General features: G+C 37.5%; 1 protein-coding gene across 1 annotated transcript in view; it reads right to left on the reverse strand.

Moving 5' to 3' along the window:
* The window catches only part of LOC117296665 (dystrophin-like), a 92,056-nt gene extending 75,177 nt beyond the window's left edge, over positions 1–16,879 (reverse strand). Inside the window, exons 1-2 of the mRNA XM_033779694.1 lie at positions 16,871–16,879; positions 16,637–16,667 (exon numbers count right to left, since the gene is read on the reverse strand). Coding sequence (XP_033635585.1) covers positions 16,637–16,667; positions 16,871–16,879 — 40 coding nt within the window. The remainder of the gene's footprint in view (positions 1–16,636; positions 16,668–16,870) is intronic.
* Between the last annotated feature and the right edge of the window lie 4,343 nt (positions 16,880–21,222).

Below are 21,222 nucleotides of genomic sequence, written 5' to 3' on the forward strand. Positions count from 1 at the left end.
ACAGCCTACTTCACGCTGGCTCTCATCCTCTCCAACTTTGAATTCTAAATCATACCCCGGAGCAAGAAACACATACTTTTTTTCCCTTCATCTTTTTTTTATGTGCTGTTTTAGAATCATCTTCCAGGGATCCCCCTTTGGGGGAAGATAGCACTAAGGAAATTCCCTATACAATCAGAAGGCTTAGAGAGTCAACAATTCCCTTAACACTTTCTCAGCCCGCAACAAAAACATCTTGAGACTCCCCCCATAGCTTGATTCCTTGTATCTTTGTACATCTTGTAGTCGATGTATTGTTAGCGTTCGTGGGTTGTGAAGTGGGTTGCAAACACAGCGCAGCAAGCAAAACACGGCTTAGTACATTTAGTAGTGTACCGTGCACATATCAGTGATTTCTGGTGAATTTGAGAAACATCATAATTTGGAAACATCTTGGTACATTTGAAGAGATGTAGAGATCTTGGTACAGATGAAGAAAATAAGACAAAATATAACTATTTCAAGTAAATCTTTTATGAAACTTCAAGGAGGATAACAACCTCAAGATCTTTGGCATTTATTTTACCGTACACTCTCATTGAAAATTAGTTTAGGTAATTGCCGTCTCTTCAATGCAATAGATGCCCTAATTATGGGACATACGTGTAGCAAATAATGTCTCATTAGCTTGAGGAATTTGACTAAGCAAGTCATTAAACCAGACATAATTCAACTCTCTCTATTACTTTTAGAGACACTCTTCTCCTCATTACCACTACTTCAAAAAGATAAGGATGTCATCCTTCCAAATGCTAATTTCTTATTATATACTCTACACAATGCAAATTAATACTAACTTGTCAATTTAGACAACTAGAGTTGCAATATAAAGCTTTTAAAGCATGTTTACACCTGGTTCAGGAAGCCATTCCATGAATATTACAGCTCAACCTCGTACTCTTGACTACTGATGAGGCAAATGGTCTGTCCCACAGACAATCAGTCAATACGTGCACTAGGGTTGCAGTGAGTGCAGAATGAACCAGGGGCCCCTTACAAAATCTTGACTCAGGCTCAAGATCTATCAGACAATCTGTCACAAAGCAGGCCTGATACTTAACGGAGGCATCAAATAATAATAATAATAATAATAAGACTTGTAATGCGCACATATCCACCCTGCTGGGTGTTCAAAGGCGACTCCTGCCTCCATGCCCCCTGGTCACTGCCTTGATGCCCTTTAAATTCTCAAGTTTAATTTTAAAGTTTCCTCATAGAGTGCCTTGTACTGCGTTGATGCCCTTTAAATTCTCAAGTAGAATTTTAAAGTTTCCTCATAGGGTGCCTTGTAGACTGCCTTGATGCCCTTTAAATTCTCAAGTAAAATTTTTAAGTTTCCTCTTAGAGTGCCTTGTACTGCCTTGATGCCCTTTAAATTCTCAAGTAGAATTTTAAAGTTTCCTCATAGGGTGCCCTGTACCAAGGAGTAAATGCCTTGGTGTCCTTGCCCTTTCAAAAACGAAGCAAACCGGCCTGCAAGACAACACTAAAAAGTAGACAACAAATGTAAGTCTTTGCTCCAATGCACAAAAGGTTTACAGGGTATTTAGTAGGTTAACCTTATGATTTATAGATCTTCAATAAAATCTGCACAGTTGTTGCTAAATGAAATTCTTGTGACGAAGTTACTTTCCAAAATGGTTGAAAAGGTGAATGTGAACAGAGGGTCAGATGTCGATTCACCTGTACGAGCAGGTATGCAGCTTCATAGAAAGCTAGCTCCATGTAGACTCCTTTTCCCAAATAGACACTTGGGGACTTTCATTTTAACATACTGTTTTGAACACATCAGATAAAAATTGGTTCCCCTACATGTACTTCATGTAGTTGTATGCGTTTATGTAGCTCAGGTGCTAAAAGGCAAAGTATACCTTTGGTTTTTGGAACAGTTTGAAAACTTGTGAAAAGTTAATTTCCAAAGATGATAGCGTTTTTTTAGGTTGTGCCAGTTATGTCCCAAGCTCGAATTTCAATTCATTGATAGGCCTATCTATATCTGTAGATTGATTCCCTATTTAAAATTTTGTTTAAAGTTTTACCTTAGGAGCTTTTAAATTTCAGAACACTATTTTGTTTCCCTTATAATAAAAAGTTTTTTAATCGAAGATTTTACAAAGAGCAATCTTTTTTTAGCAGATGGTCCAGGGGTAATAGATAGATGCGATCGTCACATTTACAAATGTTGGCTATCACATAATTCCAATTTATTACAACTTAATAATTTGTTTTAGTGCAGTAAGGTCTGTGCATTCCACAATAAAAACAGTGCATAGAGTTTTACTTATGAGGTTGGTGGTGTTGAAATTATTGTTCCAGAACGTTATTATTTTCCCATAATAAAGAGTGCAACTCCCAACCCAAGTCCTCACAGGACAGGTAGAGGTAAGTAAATATCTCTCCCTTCACACAAACATCATGGCCTTGAAATGGTGTCCAACAACCCAAACTAGTTGATAGATGGTTACATGTTACATCATCCTACAGTGCAGGCCCTACCTGTGAATGTACAGACACTATGCCCAGTTTATTATACCATAGAGAATCCGTGGTCCTTTCTTTACGATTATACCCTCAATGATTTTACACACTGTGTCTATGCAGTCTACACACTTAACTTGCATTTTTTCTTTTTCAATAAATCAACGTTTGCACACTCCATTGGATCAACTTGACAATAGAAATCAATAATCTCAACAAGGGGATATCCTAGTTTAAGTAAACACAGTGGAACAATAGTTGGTATTTCTTTTATCCTGAGCACCCTGGTTGGAAATAAAAAAGCCAGGGTGGGATGACCTTTGGCCAATTCGGATGTTTACTCTCACAGGTAATGTACTAAGTACAGGTGCCAAGTATCCACTGAAACATAGACCAATTGAATGGTGGGCTTTGAGTGACCTTTGGCCTAATCACATGACCTTTGCCTGGACATTCTCTGTGGGATTATATAGGACTCTTTATCATCTCTTTGCTTGGGTGCAGTTATTGTGGCCGTTTGATTGGATTATCTAACATAATGTCCAAGTAGTTTAGACCATGTTTAGACACTTATGATAGAGTGTGCAACATTTTACACAACTGCAAGAATGTTTCATTCCTCCAAAACATTAAAAGTTCGCTTTGGTTGAAGTGTTATTATCAGAAATTGCATTGATTCATGTGTGAGTATCATTATTGAGCATGGTTTGAGTTTAGCGTGTGTGGAAAGGTTGCCACAGAATGATTTCCCCTAACAATCTTCGCATATATCACAAGTTTTGAGAACACTAAATGCTCATTATCGAGTAGCAATGATAAAAAAAATTTTAGTATACACATAATGAATGTTTATGAGTGCAATGGTGCGAATATGTTCATGAGTTGAAAGATGGAATGTTCTATTCAACGAGGCGGAGCCGAGTTGAATGGAACATTCCAGCTTTCAACGAATGAACATATTCGCACCATTGCACGAATGAAAAACATTCATTATTTGTTTTATATAACATCCAAGTAGATCTTTGTCATTTTGATTGAAAGATACAACTTTCAAAACAAACAATTTCAACTGTAGAAGCTGAATGCTAGTAATTTTACTATGCCTTCTTGCAGTAACACCTGCTGCGTTACCAAAGACACGCGCACGCAGTGATGTTTTTACTCAGCTTTTTCGTTCCATCCGAAAAGTACCATTGCACGCTGCCAGCGTGCAATGGTACTTTTCGGATGGAACAAAAAAGCACAGTGAGTGACTCAGCGTGCAATGGTACTTTTATTTGCTATCACGTGACGGACAATCCTCCAATCAAATGGCAAGGATCTGCTTGGGTGTTATATAATAGCGACTATTACATTTTGTGTAGCATTTGGTATACCATACTAAGGAAATTGTTACCTGGTTGTTCCTGCAGCATGCATCCCATTGAGGCGATTCGGATTTTATAGAACCATCAACGTAAAATCAAAGAAATTTATCATAAACTCAAGTTTCTTATTTCAATACAAATCGCAAAAGTGAATGCCACTCACTTTAACATGAAACAACTTAACTCTTTAAAAGAAGTGCTCGCAGTACATTTTTTCATTTACGCTGTATAATATGTCATAATTAATAACAGTAGATGTCAGCATGAAAATTAATCAGACATCAGAAATGAGTTTCATAAATTCCAAGAAGCCCTTCAACGGAGTGAATCACCCCCTGCATGTGGGAATTCCTCAACGGCAAGTCAATGGCTCCCAAAACACACCAGCAGTGGTTTGAATTGAAGTCACTGTTCCTCCGCCACTGACACTTAAAGGCAGTGAACACTATTGGTAATTGTCAAAGTCTAGCCTTCACAGTTGGTGTATCTCAACATATGCATAAAATAACTAACCTGTGAAAATTTGAGCTCAATTGGTCATCAAAGTTGCAAGATAATAATGAAATAAGAAAACACCCTAGTCACACGAAGTTGTGTGCTTTTAGATGGTTGATTTCGAGACCTCAGGTTCTAAATCTGAGGTCTCGAAATCAAATTCGTGGAAAATTACTTCTTTCTCGAAAACTATGGCACTTCAGAGGGTGCCGTTTCTCACAATATTTTACACCATCAACCTCTTCCCATTACTTGTCACCAAGAAAGGTTTTATGCTAATAATTATTTTGAGTACCGGTAATTACCAATAGTGTCCACTGCCTTTAAGGGTCCAATAACTAGAGTCCCTGGTCCACAGTGAACAACCACAGCCCCCAATGACTTGCAGGATTACCCATGGAGTGGTTGAGTGAACTATTGGTCATGACTCATGCCGAGTACCCCTCCATACTGGTAATATTCACACCAATGCTACACCAATGCTACTTCTGTCCTGACTGAGTTCGTTCCAATTTTATTAGTTTGTTTACCGATTTTCTTTTTAAAAAATTGTTAAAATAATTTCTTGTAGGGCCTAAATCCATACTTTGTTTTCCTTTTCTTTTCCACGGTGGTGGTTCCTCGTTGGTAAACAACAGCCACCAATGATTTGCAGGGTTATAACCAAGGAGTGGGTGAGTGAACTATTGGTCATGACTCATGTGGAGTACCCAACCATAATATTCACACCCGTCTGTCCTGACTGAGGGGGGAATATAGTGAATGAGTCTGGTTGGCAGCAGGTCAGGTTTCACACCTGTCTTATTTCCAATATATTTTGAGTACACTGGGATGTACACTACATTGATTGCTCTTCGGTTTGATGGATTGCCAGTCTAACACCTGTCCAGAACCTGGAACTAGCCGTTTACATACAATGATGCACGTAGCTAGGACATAATGTTCCAAAATAAAATAGAGTATTTGAACACAAGATGCATACTGTGCATCAAGTGTGTCAATTTGGGATTGCTGTGTGGCCTTAGAAACCTAAACTTTCATTTTTTATATATGTACAAGTATGATACAACAACCTAAACATGTACTTGCAGTAATGTACTAGTACTGCATGTACTAGTACACAAGTGGCAATTTAGCTCTGCATAACTTGTACGAATAGCTGAATCAAGTACCAGTTTGAAGTACACAGTAATTCTCCTACATTTGTTTTTACAAATGCTTTGCAGGACTGAAAACTGAACGCCTACTATCACATGATGTTGAGCCACAAGCCCTCGGGGCCTTGTGAATTTTCCTCCCAAATCCAAGTGCTTCTAATGTATGCAATACATTCTTAAGTACAACTCGGTAACAACTGCAATATGTAGACAGTGTAACAAAAAGACCACTATTTCCCATTAACATTCTAGATTCACAACAACGACGGAAACCGACGCAGCAAGGGTTCTCAATGCAGGAATAAAAAACACTAGGCCTATCCAAAATGTTGAGCCACAAGCCCTGAGTCTTGCTATTGCATGCGAGGTGAACATTCTCAGGTAGGACGGATAACAAAAGACAACCATTTCTCATTAACATTCTAGATTCACAACAATGACGGAAACCAACACAGCAAGGGTTCTCAATGCTGATTTGCAGGCATCAGTTTATTAATTAGATAAAGCTCCCCTTATTGATCTGCTTTTGCTCATAATGAATTTTTTCTCCCTCGTTCCATTCCTGGTCTCGGACTTGTGACAATTCAATAAACCGTCATCACATGCACCCACTGGTTTCCATTGATGAGTTTTATGTACTTAACAAGCCATTGGTACACAATGTTTATTTGTGGGCCTCCTACATGTACCTAAAGCATGTGTACCATGTAGGCAACATGTATGTACACAACTCTGTTTAAAGAAACTGGGATTGGCCCCAGCTCTTAGGGTGAATGTAAACACACTCGAGTCTGCAGAATGACAATCAAATGTATCTTTCACAAATAGTGAGCGCCAGGAAAATTTATGGGCTGTTTGCTTGAGTGTATACACCGGGCATTCTAAGAAAAACTAAAACCAGTAAATTTGCTAAGAGATCCTGCAACAACAACCCCACCCCCTACATCCAGTAGTCCGCTGGAAATGTACCTGTTATAACTTCAGAAGACCTTCAAAATGCTGTTCAAAACTACCTAGTTCATTGCTTCCAAAACCTACTTATTATTACTGCCTGGACTAGAGCTTGAACCTGCGACCTGCGACCTCCAGAATAACACGGATAAATCCAGAGGTCACAGGTTCTAGTCCTGCTCTAGTAAATTTGCTCTTGTTCAACCAAAAATTGTGTCAAACTTATGCAGTCAGTTTCCCTCGTAGTTAAATGATAGCATTAATAAATCCAAGATAAATAGTGCAGTTTTCAAGCATCTTGTCGGGCCTGATACTTCACGGAGGCAACGAAGGGCGATTGCCACCATGCCCCTGGTCCTTGCCTTGGTGCCCTTGAAATGCCACAGTAGAAATTTACAAATTCTTCATAGGGTGCCCTTTACCAAGAAGAAAATGCATTGGTGCCCTTGTCCTTTCAAAAAGGAAGCATACAGTCTTGTACAACATAAATCACCATACAAGAAATTGCACTGAAAATTCATTAAGACGTGAACACTCTGCGGTCCCTACATTCTTCAGTGTGGTACGAGTGAAGATGGACAATTTCATTAATACAAACGACATGTCCTTGCACATGTTGAAATGGCTGCTGCTGCTTTCTTTTGATTGCTAGGGATTAGCTGTGGGTGATTGGTATTGATGCTTAGGAGACTCTCCAATGACATTTCTTTTTGCAACAATGGTCATGCAAAGATTGGGGACAAGGAAAGACTAGTCTTAGACGAGTCTTCAATCACAATGTAATCTAAACAGAACTACATTTTAGTTTCATCAATGATTTAGAACAGATTACTAAATTCTATCGTAATGCTCGTGCCATGAATCAATTTTAATCAGAAATTTATTTTTACTGTTCCTAATCTCTCTCGAATTATTCATTTGAGTACAATTTTATTTCAGTTTATTAAATTTGCTTCATTTTTCAACTGTCTGTGAGACTACATGTAGTTCTAGCTTAAAAGCAACAACCCTCTGTAGATAAGGCTGATACTAATAATAATAATATCGAAGTCTTATATAGCGCACGTATCTACCAAACAAGGTACTCAAGGCGCCGAGTATATAACTTTCAGAAAGATAGGTTATTGCAGTGATGAATTCTGAGACCCAATTATTTAGCACCTTGTAAGGGTTTACAAGGTGCTACGGCGCATACAGCAGCCACAGCCAGGAACACCGGGGCGAACCCCTTCATAGTGCAATGGGTTCTTTTACATGCGTTACACAACACATGGGACCAAAGGCTTTACGTCTCATCCGAAGGACGAAACAATGGTTAAGTGTCTTGCTTAAGGACACAAGTGTCACGGCTGGGGATTCGAACCCACACTCTGCTGATCAGAATCAACAGGCAAGTTATTTGGGCCTTGGACAAAAGTAGGAACATTTTATCAGGTACAAGGGCTGACCTACAATTACACACAAAAACATAGACACATAGTGTGGGCTCTATGACTCTTCAGGCCTTATTTAAATTTAAAATAAAACAAATTCTGATTTTTGTTTCCCCAAGTGAAGAAAAACAGGAAATCACACAAAAGTAGGAAAAACATAATTGCTAGTATTCTTGCCAATTACCAAACAAGTCCAGCTGTGTCTTTTTCAAACAAACACTTCTTAAGATTTGCTAGTTATGGGCTGTGACCAAAATAATGGCTGTGGCTTGATCAAACATGCATTGATGCGTAGGAAAGATAGCAACACCCTTAACATCAGCCGTAGCCATAGCCACCAGTTCAAACTCTGCCATAAAACACCTAGACAAACCAGTACAACCTACAGGGAATAGTAATGTGTTCACTGACACCAAGGAACATGTAACCTTACTACATCCTTCCTAGCAAATTCAAATATCCTGTACAAGGTAGTATTGCTGAATATTACTTCCTTATGCTTTTCCTGTGGGCGACACTCGTGCTATCAACTGTCACATTAGGCCAAATACGATGTCTCACAAATTTGTGATTAAACTTGGCTCAATTACCATTAAATACTGTCGGCGTACTCCATGGATGAAACCAGTGATGTATCGAACCCTTCAATGGTAATGCCTTTTTATGAGTTTCATATCAATTTGTTTGTAAATGGCTCTGACTTTTAAACTAATTAAAGTTTCAAGAAATTTGCACTTAGCTTTCAACCACACATTGGTCAATGTAATGTCATAGATGCTGTAATAAATTCTTATTATAATACAATTCTTATTATAATACAAATCAATGACCAGAGCATATACCACATTATATTATGACGCAAAACACTAACAGTGTGTAGCATTTTTACTTCTGAAATTGAAAAGTTTTGTGACTGGAGCGTGTGCAGAACAAAAGAAATTTACAGAGCTTTGTGACAGGTAGAGTAAGCTATGATCGCATATTTTATGTTAATAATTTATCTGAATCTGACTTGTAGTTGGCAAATCGGCAAAGCATTCTAATAGTAATTATGGAAAAGTCAAACCGACTTTTAAAAAAGGTTTCCACCTAAAATTTGTCTCCTAAACACGCAAGACATTTGTCATAGGGGGCAGTGCATTGGGTGCCTAGTAAAGTGATACCCAGTGTTTATTTTACTATGTTTATGCATTACAAGCACAGTAGCACCATAGGTTATGACGATGACATACATGAGTGTTAAATTTCTCACACTCTTTTCTTGGCCTCACATAAATTTTGTTTTGTTTATTGGGCTTTGCAATGTCAAGTTCCCCTTCACTGCAACATTACTTTTAGTAAGAAAAACATCACCTAAATTTGCATACTCATTATGTCGAGTAAAATGATTCCTAATTGTACAGGTTGTTTCAGACATGATAATTCATACATTCCATTAATGAAACATTCCTACTATAAAATAACCCAAAATTTGTTTCCATTCACTAACTTAAATCTGAAGTAAGATTTCCTTCACATTGTAGGGATTCCTTGCATAGCTCATAAGGCCATACCCCACTCCTACCGACTGTGACAAAGTACGTGCATTTCCCGTGCCACAAGCCCAAGATGCATTTCCCTACCCAGCAGGGCAGGAGAAATTGGTCCACAGTGACCCCGGGAATCTATGCTAGAAATCCTAGCAAGACCATAAAGGCAAGCCATAGCTCTGTCAACAATGCAATGCTTGACGCATTATTATAATTTCACAATTCTACATGGTTGATTCAGGAAGCCCCTTTTCTGCAACAGAAGCTCCTAAAAGGAGGCAGGAATCAGGGAAAAGCCTACAAGAATGTCGACATTTTTAATGGACCAGAATTTATTTTACAAGACTAGAATCAAAATGAGTTGGACAAACACTCTGTCTGTCAACAATCACAATGCTTGATACTATGTAGCATTAATATAGTAGACCGATCCATTAAGCTCCGCCCCATTGCGTATTAGCCAATCACAACGCAACGAAGGTCCGACACTAAGGTCCGACATGCGTGCGCGTATCTCGGCGCAGAAAGGCATTGGAGAGCCTCACGTGTTCTTGCTCACCTGTGCGTCGTGGGCGGAGCCTACTGGATCGGTCTATTTTCACAAATGTATGACGACCATGGTTGATTCAAGATGACGTTTTTTTCTGCAACACATAGCTCCTTATAGAAGGCAGGATTCAGGGAAAGCCTACAAGACTGCAGGGATTGTAGGCCAAATATTTTAATGGACCAGACTTTTATTTGTAAGACCAGAATCAAAATGAGTTGGACAAGCACAAGAGAAGATCTAATTCATTTGTGTAAGTGTACTTCGATTCTCTTGAAAGATACTAATCAGATTTCACTGTCAACATTTTTTTCACATATCACACAATGAGGATTTTTTTTTTCCAAATGAAAAACACAAACTCACAATTGGGCATGCCTGAGATGCAGGTCTTGTGACAAGACCTGCATCTCAGGCCTGGTCCCAATTGTGAGTTTGCTGGCACAATACTACTGGCCTTGCGTGGAGTTTGTTACAAGGTTACAATACTTAGTAATGTCTAGGATCTAAAGAATGGAATTGATTGTTAAAAAAAAAAAAAAGGAGAAACTGACTGGGTAAATCGAAGCTACATATGTACATGTACTGTGTACTAGTTTAAGTGTCAAGACACTACGGATGCAGAAATTTGGAATAAGACACAAAATTACTCTGCGAACACAAGAGAAACTAACTGGGTAAATCAAAGCTACTGTGTACTAATGTAAGTGACAGGAGACGTTCGGATGCAGAAAATTGGAATAAGACGCAAAATTACTTTGCAAATCATACACACAGTCTTCTGAAGAACTAAAACATCTAACTGCCTCTAACTGCGCAATCTCCGTGGTCTGGTTGGTAAGACAATGCTCTAGAATTGCAAAGGTTGTGGGCTTGAATCCCATCCGAGTAATATGCCTGTGATTTTTTTCACAGAGCTCCGGAACACATCAGTAATATGGGTATATGTCATTCTATTATACAAAAGGGGGGTTTAGATAATATTTTGACAGTATAACCAAAATTAAAACATCTTGGATGACCAATGACCTTTGAAAAGCTTTATTGAGTCCAGGGTGGCTGAGACAATTGAGCCTCACAACAGACTGGCCTGTTAATCACAGACCTTCTGCAGAGAAGACATCCAAGGGAAGATTCCATTCACTTGATACTTGTTTTTTATGGACAGCCCACTGTGCGCATATCAAATTGAATCAGTGCCACACTCCGTTAATTAATGAAACATCTCAGACTTTATTCCAGAAATGTCAAAGAGTAATCAAAAAGGCACAACGGCAACCTTACCCCCATGGTCCATCCCAATGCCAATCATTGGGATCTTGGCAGGATCGTGAAGCAAGATTACTTGCTCTTCTTATCAGGATGTACAGTGGAGATAGGTAGCACAAAACATGAAAAACATTGGTTTAGAAAGCAAGCCCGATACTTTGGTCATAGTACATGTTCCCCTTAAAACGTTCAATTTAAATTCATCTCAACTCAGTTGAAGACTCACAACTGTTTATTAGGCCTACTTCATGAAAATTTCTAAACGTAGATTTTACAAACACATCAATGACTCGTACGAAGTACATGATGTAGGCCTAACCATTATTTCGATATACAGGACAGAACCCAAAATAATTATGGAGGTATCTTCTAGATGATTGGGCTTCTGATGAGATGCCTGAATGATGGACAGACAAACAGAACATGAACAGGAACAAGAACATACCTAGACAAACAGGCTGAACAAACAGAACTGAAGAAAGACAGAAATTATCAAGTTTCCACAACAAAGAAGCCTTTTTACCACCACGGAAAAAATTGCCATGATGTTACACCAGGGATCAATGTCACAATGATTGATCTTACACTCTCTTAGTCGCTTAGCAAAGTGTGATGTCACAATACAGATCACCATAGCAATATTGACAACTCATCTTAACAAATGAATCTGTTTTGTGAAAGTCGAGAGTGGTCTTGAAACCTACTGTACATGTTTCTGATCTGCTATCAGGCACACATTACAGTCATCTTCAAGAAATAATGTTCTCCATATCATATGGCATATGACAAAAACTGTGACTGACATCTTCATCACAATTATAGTGAGACCCATCAATGTACTTACAGTGACACACGCTGTGCATTAGTCCTATAGCATGATTTAATGTACACCGATCACTACTAATAAATTATTAAGTCGCCTAGTTCTTGGAAACACAAAACTGGTAAAACACGTAAAGGTGTACAACTATTTTTGAGAAAAACAATAGAACTTATGCACATGACGTCATTTCAGTAGGGCGCCCTCACCTAGAGGTCAAAGGGGGGTTGTTCAATGGCCAATCCTGTGCGGCGCACGTACAAATCTGTGTGTTTCGATTGTTTCGTCACCGTTTTTCCACTAAGATCGCCGCTGGATGACGTCAATGCATATTTTGAAAAAATTGTTGTTTGTTTTCTCAGAAGCTTACACAGTTTTCCCCAAAAAGTGTGAGAGCAAGGACTGACAAGTTAGTTGGAACCATACAGAAATGTATTCCAAGTACTACAAACTTTCACATCACCTGTAGGCCTAGTTTTTTTAAATAAGTTACATTAGGTACAACCTGTAGGCTTACATTAACTTACACACTTAAAGGAATATTACAGAATTGGTTTTGCTAACAAAACAGTTGCTGGCAGTGTAAGCACTTTATGTAATCCACCATATACATAAATTGACAAACCTGTAGAAGTTTGAGATCGATCGACCATCTGGGTCACGAGAAAATAGTGAACAACCGATAAAACATTTTGCATTGCATCCATGCCAAAACAAAAATGAATAAAACGCTCACTGAGCGATAAACTCCGAATGCGAAATTATATTATTTATTCCTCATCAAATATGACATTTTAGACAGAAATATTTCAAGGGATGTGTTCTACTATCATCATCATTAGACCGTGTAAGTTTTATGTAAATCTGTGATCTTCGCGATTTTTGTTTCTTACCAATTCTTTAACGTTCCTTTAAAACTTAATGGAAAATTTAATCCATGTTTACTGAGCACTCAAATTCCAAAATCAACTCCAAACAGATAGGAGTAGCAACTGGTCATACACAAGAACTTACTTGAGATGGATTTTTTGTTTGGTTTGTTCAACTCTACAATATCTGAAGTGCGAAATTACAAGCTTAAAGAAAACAAACTCTGGAATTTTCAATCATAAGTAAACAATGTATCTTTTTGCTGTTGCTTAATTTCATTTAGTATGTGCAAACTATTCAGTTGAAACTTTCATTGTTTGTTTAAGAGATTAAATCAACCAGAGCAAACAAACACTTTCCCACAGGCACAAAATTGCAAACATTACAAAGGTCATCACACTGCGTCTTTTTTCAACACAGTCAGAGGGCCACGAAAACACAATGACTGATTCATATACCTCCACGACAACAAACATGAACTCAAATCGGTCCACATGGAATAAAAAAAATACAAAAATGCCAGGAAATGTTAGATCTTTTTCCTCACTCTCTCTCGCTCTCCTTTGAGCTACAAGTTCCATTTTGCTCATCCCTAAGGAGTAACCCTCACAATGGGGGTGATTGTGAGACAGGTTGACAACCCAGAAGATGGTACAATAGAAGGGAGAGCCTTGAGGGAGATTATGTTACCACTGTGATATTGAAAGTACAACAAGGTTCTTTCATTGGAATACAGAAGGCTTGCTCTTAAAGAGACCTGTCTCAGTGGGACCATGGTGGGACTCAGCAAAGTTGTTGCCTAAAAGACTACAAGGAGTTATTTCATCAGGCAATTTTGTATTGTGGCAATAATATTTAGACTATTCATACTTTGTACACACTGAATGCTAATGCGTTGTAGCAAATTATGGTTTTTGAGTAGCAACCGAGACATTTTGTGTAGCTTTTTGCTCTGCTTTCCGCGGGAAATCGTAATTATCACAATCTTAGTTCGATGGAAGTTTACTGTAAAGTAATCATCTTGAAAAAAAAATTTGGTGTATGTTGGCCAACATTGTATCCAGTGTACACCGTTGACACAAAACTAAATGATAGACTGCGTTAGACCTGTTCTTACTTTAAAACATGAAATATCCATTAGCATTCAATAAACAAGTGCCTGCCCGATGTATAAAGATCAAAATTGAAAGGGGGCACTGCCTTAGGCCTAAAACCTGTATGTTTACAGTCAGTCTGAAACCTGTCTACAACAATACTTTGGGGAGTGTATGAATACTAGTCCAACAAGTCAAGGGGCAAAGAGGAGATCAGGGGACAGACAGATTTTGAAAGCAGTGATGTCAGACATTAATGACAGCAGAAAGTAACACTAAATAATAGTCGTTTTTGAAAATTTGACAAAACAATGTAACAAAATTGAGTCATAATGCAGCATTCTCCCTAAACAGTGGTCTGCTGGCCAAATGCCAGTTAAAACACCAGAACACCAGTCGCAACTCACTCCAAGTGGTCAGGCTGACTAAAGTGCATCCCTATTTATTATACGAACTAGTGAAAAGCTGATGGACTAGTGAAATGGGGTGTCTCACTCCAAGAGGTCAGGCTGACTAAAGTGCATCCCTATTTATTATACGAACTAGTGAAAAGCTGATGGACTAGTGAAATGGGGTGTCATGGCCGAGCGGTTAAGAGCACCGAATTCAAGCTCTGCTGATTCTGTTCAGCAGTGTGTGGGTTCGAATCCCGGCCGTGACACTTGTGTCCCTGAGCAAGACACTTAACTATTATTGCTTCTCTCCACCCAGGGGTAAATGGGGACCTGTGAGGGCAGAGATGGTTCTTGTGATTGATTTAGCCGAGTAGCGCATTTGTTGCACGAGGCTGTATACTCCCCAGGGAGCTGAGATGGTTTAAGGAGTGAATTAAGGCCCTGTGACCAAGAGTAATAATTTGAAGCGCTTTGAGACACCCATTCGGGAGTGAAAAAGCGCTATATAAACTCAATATTAAATGACAAGCTAAAATGAATACAAAGGCATTGTCTGGACATCGGCGCTACAATTACTAGTAAGAAAGCATGGAAACTGTCTAGCTTAGATCTCACAGGCCACTCAGTTGAAGGTATTTTTGTTCAGAAGGTCTCCTTTTTTGCCGCCATTATTTCTTACTTTTTGTGCCAAGCTTCGATGAAGTACATGTACAGACAGCGTGGGCACAATAATAGTGGATACATGAGGAATGAGGTTAATGTGACACGTTAGCTCACACACAACCTCATTCCCCACGCATGTGTGCACTATTCCCAATGGTGTAACAGAGATCAATGGGTACGATCTTGCAGCAATGCACTAGCGTAAAAATACTCATCCGGCCAGCCAGCGGGGGAGAGGGCACGCATCAATCATTACGTCGAGACACTTACATTGTTCGAGTGAATTCGCCGCTATTATTCAACACTGCGTTCTAAAATTAAAAGTGTTTTTTCTCTTCTGTTACAATTATTGTGATTTTTTTTCTTAATTTTTATTTCCACTTAATAGTTCATTCGTTGTTTGCATGTATTGTAGGATTTAATAAAATTATATTGGAAGGCTTGTTTAGCGTGTTTTATTGAGTATTATCATAGCGTCGTAGTCACGGCTCGAAATCGTATTTGCTACGCCCAAATCGTGTATGTTGGTATCTCTGGTGCAATGACAAAAACCCTACTGGTACAGAATCCTTCTGTACGCACATTGAAATTTCCACCACTGTGGTCAAAATTTGTCAGATTTTTCACAATTAAACAAAACATCCATGAAATATAAAGTGCATCTCGATCGATAGATTACAGATCATTCAAAAATATTAACACGCAGGGACTGGTGTAGGGTAACAATAGTTGCTATGTAGTAACCCTCCTGCCGTCGGCAGCTGAGGTTTATATTATCGCAACATCATGTAGTTCCGATATTATCAAATTAATGGTTGTATTTTCATTTAAAAGAATATAAATGGAGAAAATGGCAACAGAATTCAATTGTTGTGTCAATGTCCCAATCTGACGACCAAACAAATCTGAAAAATTTCCGTATCCAACTGCCACTTTTTCATTCATTGTGAAATAAAAGGAAACGTGTTCGTATGGCGCCACCACTTTTTCATTCGACATGAAATAATATAGTACCTAATTTACCTCAATGAGATATCCCTTTCTGTGTGTAAAAATGAGTGAAAAAGTGGTGGCGCCATAGGGAAAGTTATCCAAATAAAATAGTATCTGATTTATATTATTATTATATTAAAGTGAGATTTATTTGGTACAATGAGTAAAAAACTGGCAATCAGATACGACAATCTTTCTAAAACCTTCTCCATTTTACATGGTTCCACAAGCAGAGCAGTCAGGTGTTTTAATTCATTTGTCAATGACTGCAACTTCTTCTATTCTTTAAGTCATCACAGACAGAACAACCTATTGGTTTCACCACAGAACAATGAGAGCTGATTGACTTATGACTAACACAAGCCTGACTCATCCAGTCTCGGCTTTGACCATGGTTTGACTGACTTGATAACTAACTCGGTCCTCTCTGATCATGTCCCCAAAACCAATGGAGGAAGGAACAAACCATCATCAAACCATTACGGCAATTGAGAAGGAAAAAAACTCATCGTACATAAGTCATAAGCAACACTTACCTAATAAAATGCTACCTCCTAAAAAACTCCACTACCTGGTAATATTGGATGTACAAATTCCGCTAGAAATACCTCTAAATTCCTTTATGATCACACCACTTCACGCCCAGTGCCTCCCTAATTCTAGATAACATACACTGATCAACCTGTCTCACTGTTATTTATTACTGGCCATGGCTTCTTGCATGTGTGTGTGCGATCGACGTGTGGGGGATCAATATTGTGGATGCATACCTCAATCATTTTTAGGGTGTTGAAATAGCGCCCTCAAGAGCTTAAATGTAACCAACCAACAACTTATTTTTTTATAAATCAACCTGGGAAAGTTTTCCTACACTTGTTGTTAACAAAGGAAAAACATATTATTATTATTATTATTATTATTATTATTATCATTATTATTATTATTATTATTATTCCAACCATTTATTATCATGATATAAGAAACTTACAATGACTATATACTATTTAAGAACTTTTGTTTCCTAGTTTGGTTATTATTATCTCAAAATGAGACATAACAAAAAATAACAAGTTCAAAGGGTTTCATGATCATTATTGTAAATTAATTTAAAGGTCCCTTATTTGGAATATCACTTTGTGATTTCACCATTTGTAAAACTCTGTTCATAACATTTAACCTTTAAAAAAAGTTGTGTTTGTCAATTACAAATTTTATGTCATTAATTTCAAAACAAAATACTGTTTAAATTAATAATTTTATGCAAAATCATTCAAGTGATATTACAATACAATTGTTTTGTGGAGAATTTTAAGTGATTACGGTATTATTATTTACTTTATTACAATTAACACGCAAGCAAGAATTTTGGAAGAGCACATTCTTGAGAATAAGTCAAGGTTTAACTTTGCGTTTATTAGTTTGTGGAGAGCATAAGGGGGCCTGCAGTGAACACTTCATTTGTTTGTATCATCAATTTATTGTGTATATATTGATGATGGTGTTAATTGTGAACATAATGATTTTGTTTGTCATGTTACAAATGAAACTAAAGTGAATAAAGATGGAGGTTTTTCTGTGAATTAGTAACTACATTACAAAATCCTTTCCTTTTACTGTAAAGCCCTATTTTTTACTTTTATTTTTTATCTATTGCTCTCATTTAGGCCCTATACATCCAACAATTTTCCTCATAAATGTGATTTTGTACAAATCGGTTCCTACTATCTTTTTACTGCAGTGCTATTCATCTTTTGAAATCCCTGTTTATGTGGTAATCTGTTTTTTTGCGCAGTTTGATCAGTAATGGAAAGATTTTTTGGTTTTGGTTGAACTTTTTAAGTGTTTTAATATAAAAATGGTGTAAGTTATTGTAAGTTTTTGAATTGTCCTTTAGTCAGTATTGGACATGATGTTTTAGTACACACACCTGGAAAATAAATTTAACTTTTTACTTGTAAATTGTGGTGAAATAATTAAAATTTAATTTGATTTAATTTAATTTGAGACTTTTAAAATAAATTTAACTTTTAACTTGTAAATTGCGATGAAATAAATAACATTTAATTTAATTTAATGCCCATTACTTACATTTTAAAAAAAGTCAGAAAATATTTTGGGTTATTTTGCTAAATAAATAAATTTAACTTTTTACTTGTAAATGGCGATGAAATAAATAACATTTAATTTAATTTAATTTAATTTAATGTACTTTTTTGACATTTAAAAAAAGTCAGAAAATATGGGGTTTTTGCAAAGTAAAAAAATTACAAGATGAGTCTACAAGTTTGTAAATAAGGGCATAATTAATTTGTATAGATTTTTATAGTTTTAAAAGAAATTTAAAATAGTTTTTTTGTTTTTCTTTCTCATAACTGACAGACAATTAGCGCACCAGACTCAAGCTCTGGTGTTTCTGATCTGAGTGTGGGATCAAGTCCTGGGTTTTTCAAGACAGTGGACACTATTGGTAATTGTCAAAGACTAGCCTTCACAGTTGGTGTATCTCAACATATGCATAAAATAACATACCTCTGAAATTTTGAGCTCAATCGGTCATCGAACTTGCGAGATAATAATGAAAGAAAAAAACACCCTTGTCACACGAAGTTGTGTGCGTTTAAATGGTTGATTTCAAGACCTTAAGTTCTAAATCTGAGGTCTCGAAATCAAATTCGTGGAAAATTACTTCTTTCTCAAATTGGCACTTCAGAGGGAACCGTTTCTCACAATGTTTTATACCATCAACCTCTCCACATTACTCGTAATCAAGAAAGATTGTATGCTAATAATTATTTTAAGTAATTACCAATAGTGTCTACTGCCTTTAAGACACACATGTTAGGCCTTATGCTACACACATTAAGACACACATTATTTGCCTTTAAGACACACATTATTTGCTGAATGTGCCGAAACACCTTGTAAATCTTTATAAGGTGTGACATACATGGCCGCCATTTCAAAAGTTTAAAAAACCTGTCTTCAAAAAAATAATCTTAACATTCACACATGCTTTGAGGCGCCCATAAAAGGCGCTGTTAGGCCTTATGCTACACACATTAAGACACACATTGTTTGCCTTTAAGACACACATTATTTGCTGAATGTGCCGAAACACCTTGTAAATCTTTATAAGGTGTGACATACATGGCCGCCATTTCAAAACTTAAAAAAACCTGTCTTCGATGCTTTGAGGCGCTGTTAAGCCTTATTATGCTACAAAAAGAATTGTTTACAATAACAGCTAATTGCTACAAATAATGCCAAAGCACAAGTACACAACATTACTTTAATTGAGTGCTTTAACCTCCCCTTGCAGAATAACTAAAAAATAACAAAGTCTGCAATATGTTGATGTTCTTGCCCCAATCTACTGCATGCACAGCATCGACCAGAAGATGCTAATGCAGAAGGTACTAAAGAAAATCCGTGGTCATGTACTAAAAAGAAGTGGAGTGTAGACTGATCGCCAATCACTCCTGTTGCGTATACGGTATCCCCCCCCCCCCCCCGATCCTCCCCATCCTTCTTACCAATTGACAAGGTGCACTCATCGTCCGATCCTCTTCGCGCAAAACGCAACCCCGCTTCAACAGATATAATCCTATTAGCAGGTGCTAGACGTGACACCCCGATCTGTCGACGTGAAAACGTGCGAGCGGACGAACTCGCCATCATGAATCCCGAGAAAGCAAACAATATAATATCCAAACCAACAGAATCCTCCTCTTTTGCGAAATTTCAACAGGATGCTGACTGTATGAGATGAGGGAGCTGGCACTGACAAGGTCACATAAAATACAGCTGGTGAAAATTGCAAATGCAAATTTAAGATTGCATTCTGCTCAATTCAGTGAAGTCCCATGTCAGTCTGGATCATTGGACAAATGTTTTTTCCCATGTCGCCCAAATTAAGATCCGTGAGCTTCTCACGCCTTGCTGAAACTCAATCTCGTTACTGTGGAGCACTAGAGCTGGTCGCTAGATGAGTGATTAAAAAAACGTAGTAGAGAGACGACAAAATCTCTCTATTCTCATTGCGAGTCCCTTGACACGTCTCACTGGGAATACAAAAAGCGACAAATGATTTTTCAAGAAATGGCAGCAATTTTAAACAGAAACTCCCTACTGCACATTTTCAACTCCTTAGATAATGCCCGATTCCAAAAATAGCTTCGGCATTTTGCTGTCCGAGGCAAAGCAAAATAAACGAAAGATTCTCTGACTGTCAAAACACTTGATTGAGAGCGAAAAATCAACTTGGCCTATGATTTGTTGGGTTGGATATTTCGATGCAGCCGGCTCTTCTAGCTGGCCTGGCATATAGCTCAGTGTTTACAACAGACATACTTAGAATCCAATCTGTCAGGAAGTCACTTTAAAGAAGAAAGTAATTTTGTTTCTTTAATACGTCTTTGCTGTAACCAAAAACCTTGCATCAAATGGAAAGTCCATTAAGTTTTTCATTACCAGAAGATAGAAAAACCACATTAACAGGTATTGGGAAAAATTAATATGTAAACCATAAACTGTTTTTTGTTAAGCCTAAAACTGTGAATTGTCATCAATATTATACTTCTCTGTGAAGAATCTTCACAGAGAAGAATAATACTGAAAAAAAAGATAAAATATAGGAAGACATTCACAAACACAAAAATGAGTCAAACCGTAGATATATTTAGAGCCTGAAATAACTGTGCCATCCTTGATGAAATGTGAACGTGTGCAAGGCTATCATTCTTTTTCATCAATGATTGCATGTGCAATGCACCTATGCTCACTGATTTGATCCATTTTAAACCAAATGAGCCTAACTAACAACATACCATAACCTGCTTTATGTAATATTATATTGACAAACTTCAGATTTTAGCCTTTATTTACTTTTATTTATAAACAGTATAACAAAAAGTATCAGTATGTCCAAAAAAATCTCATTCCATCCAAATTCAGTCTCTTTTACATCAGACATTCCACTTCATCTCAATTGAACAAACTCGGCTCAACATAACCAATTAACAAGATAAGTAACACCACACTAATTTAATTTCTCCGTAAATTATGACAATTAGCTTCGGCTGTTGTCTACTGCGCTTAATTTAAACACCCAACACCCACATAA

Source organism: Asterias rubens, chromosome 11 (genome assembly GCF_902459465.1).
Source record: "Asterias rubens chromosome 11, eAstRub1.3, whole genome shotgun sequence".
NCBI lineage: Eukaryota > Metazoa > Echinodermata > Asteroidea > Forcipulatida > Asteriidae > Asterias > Asterias rubens.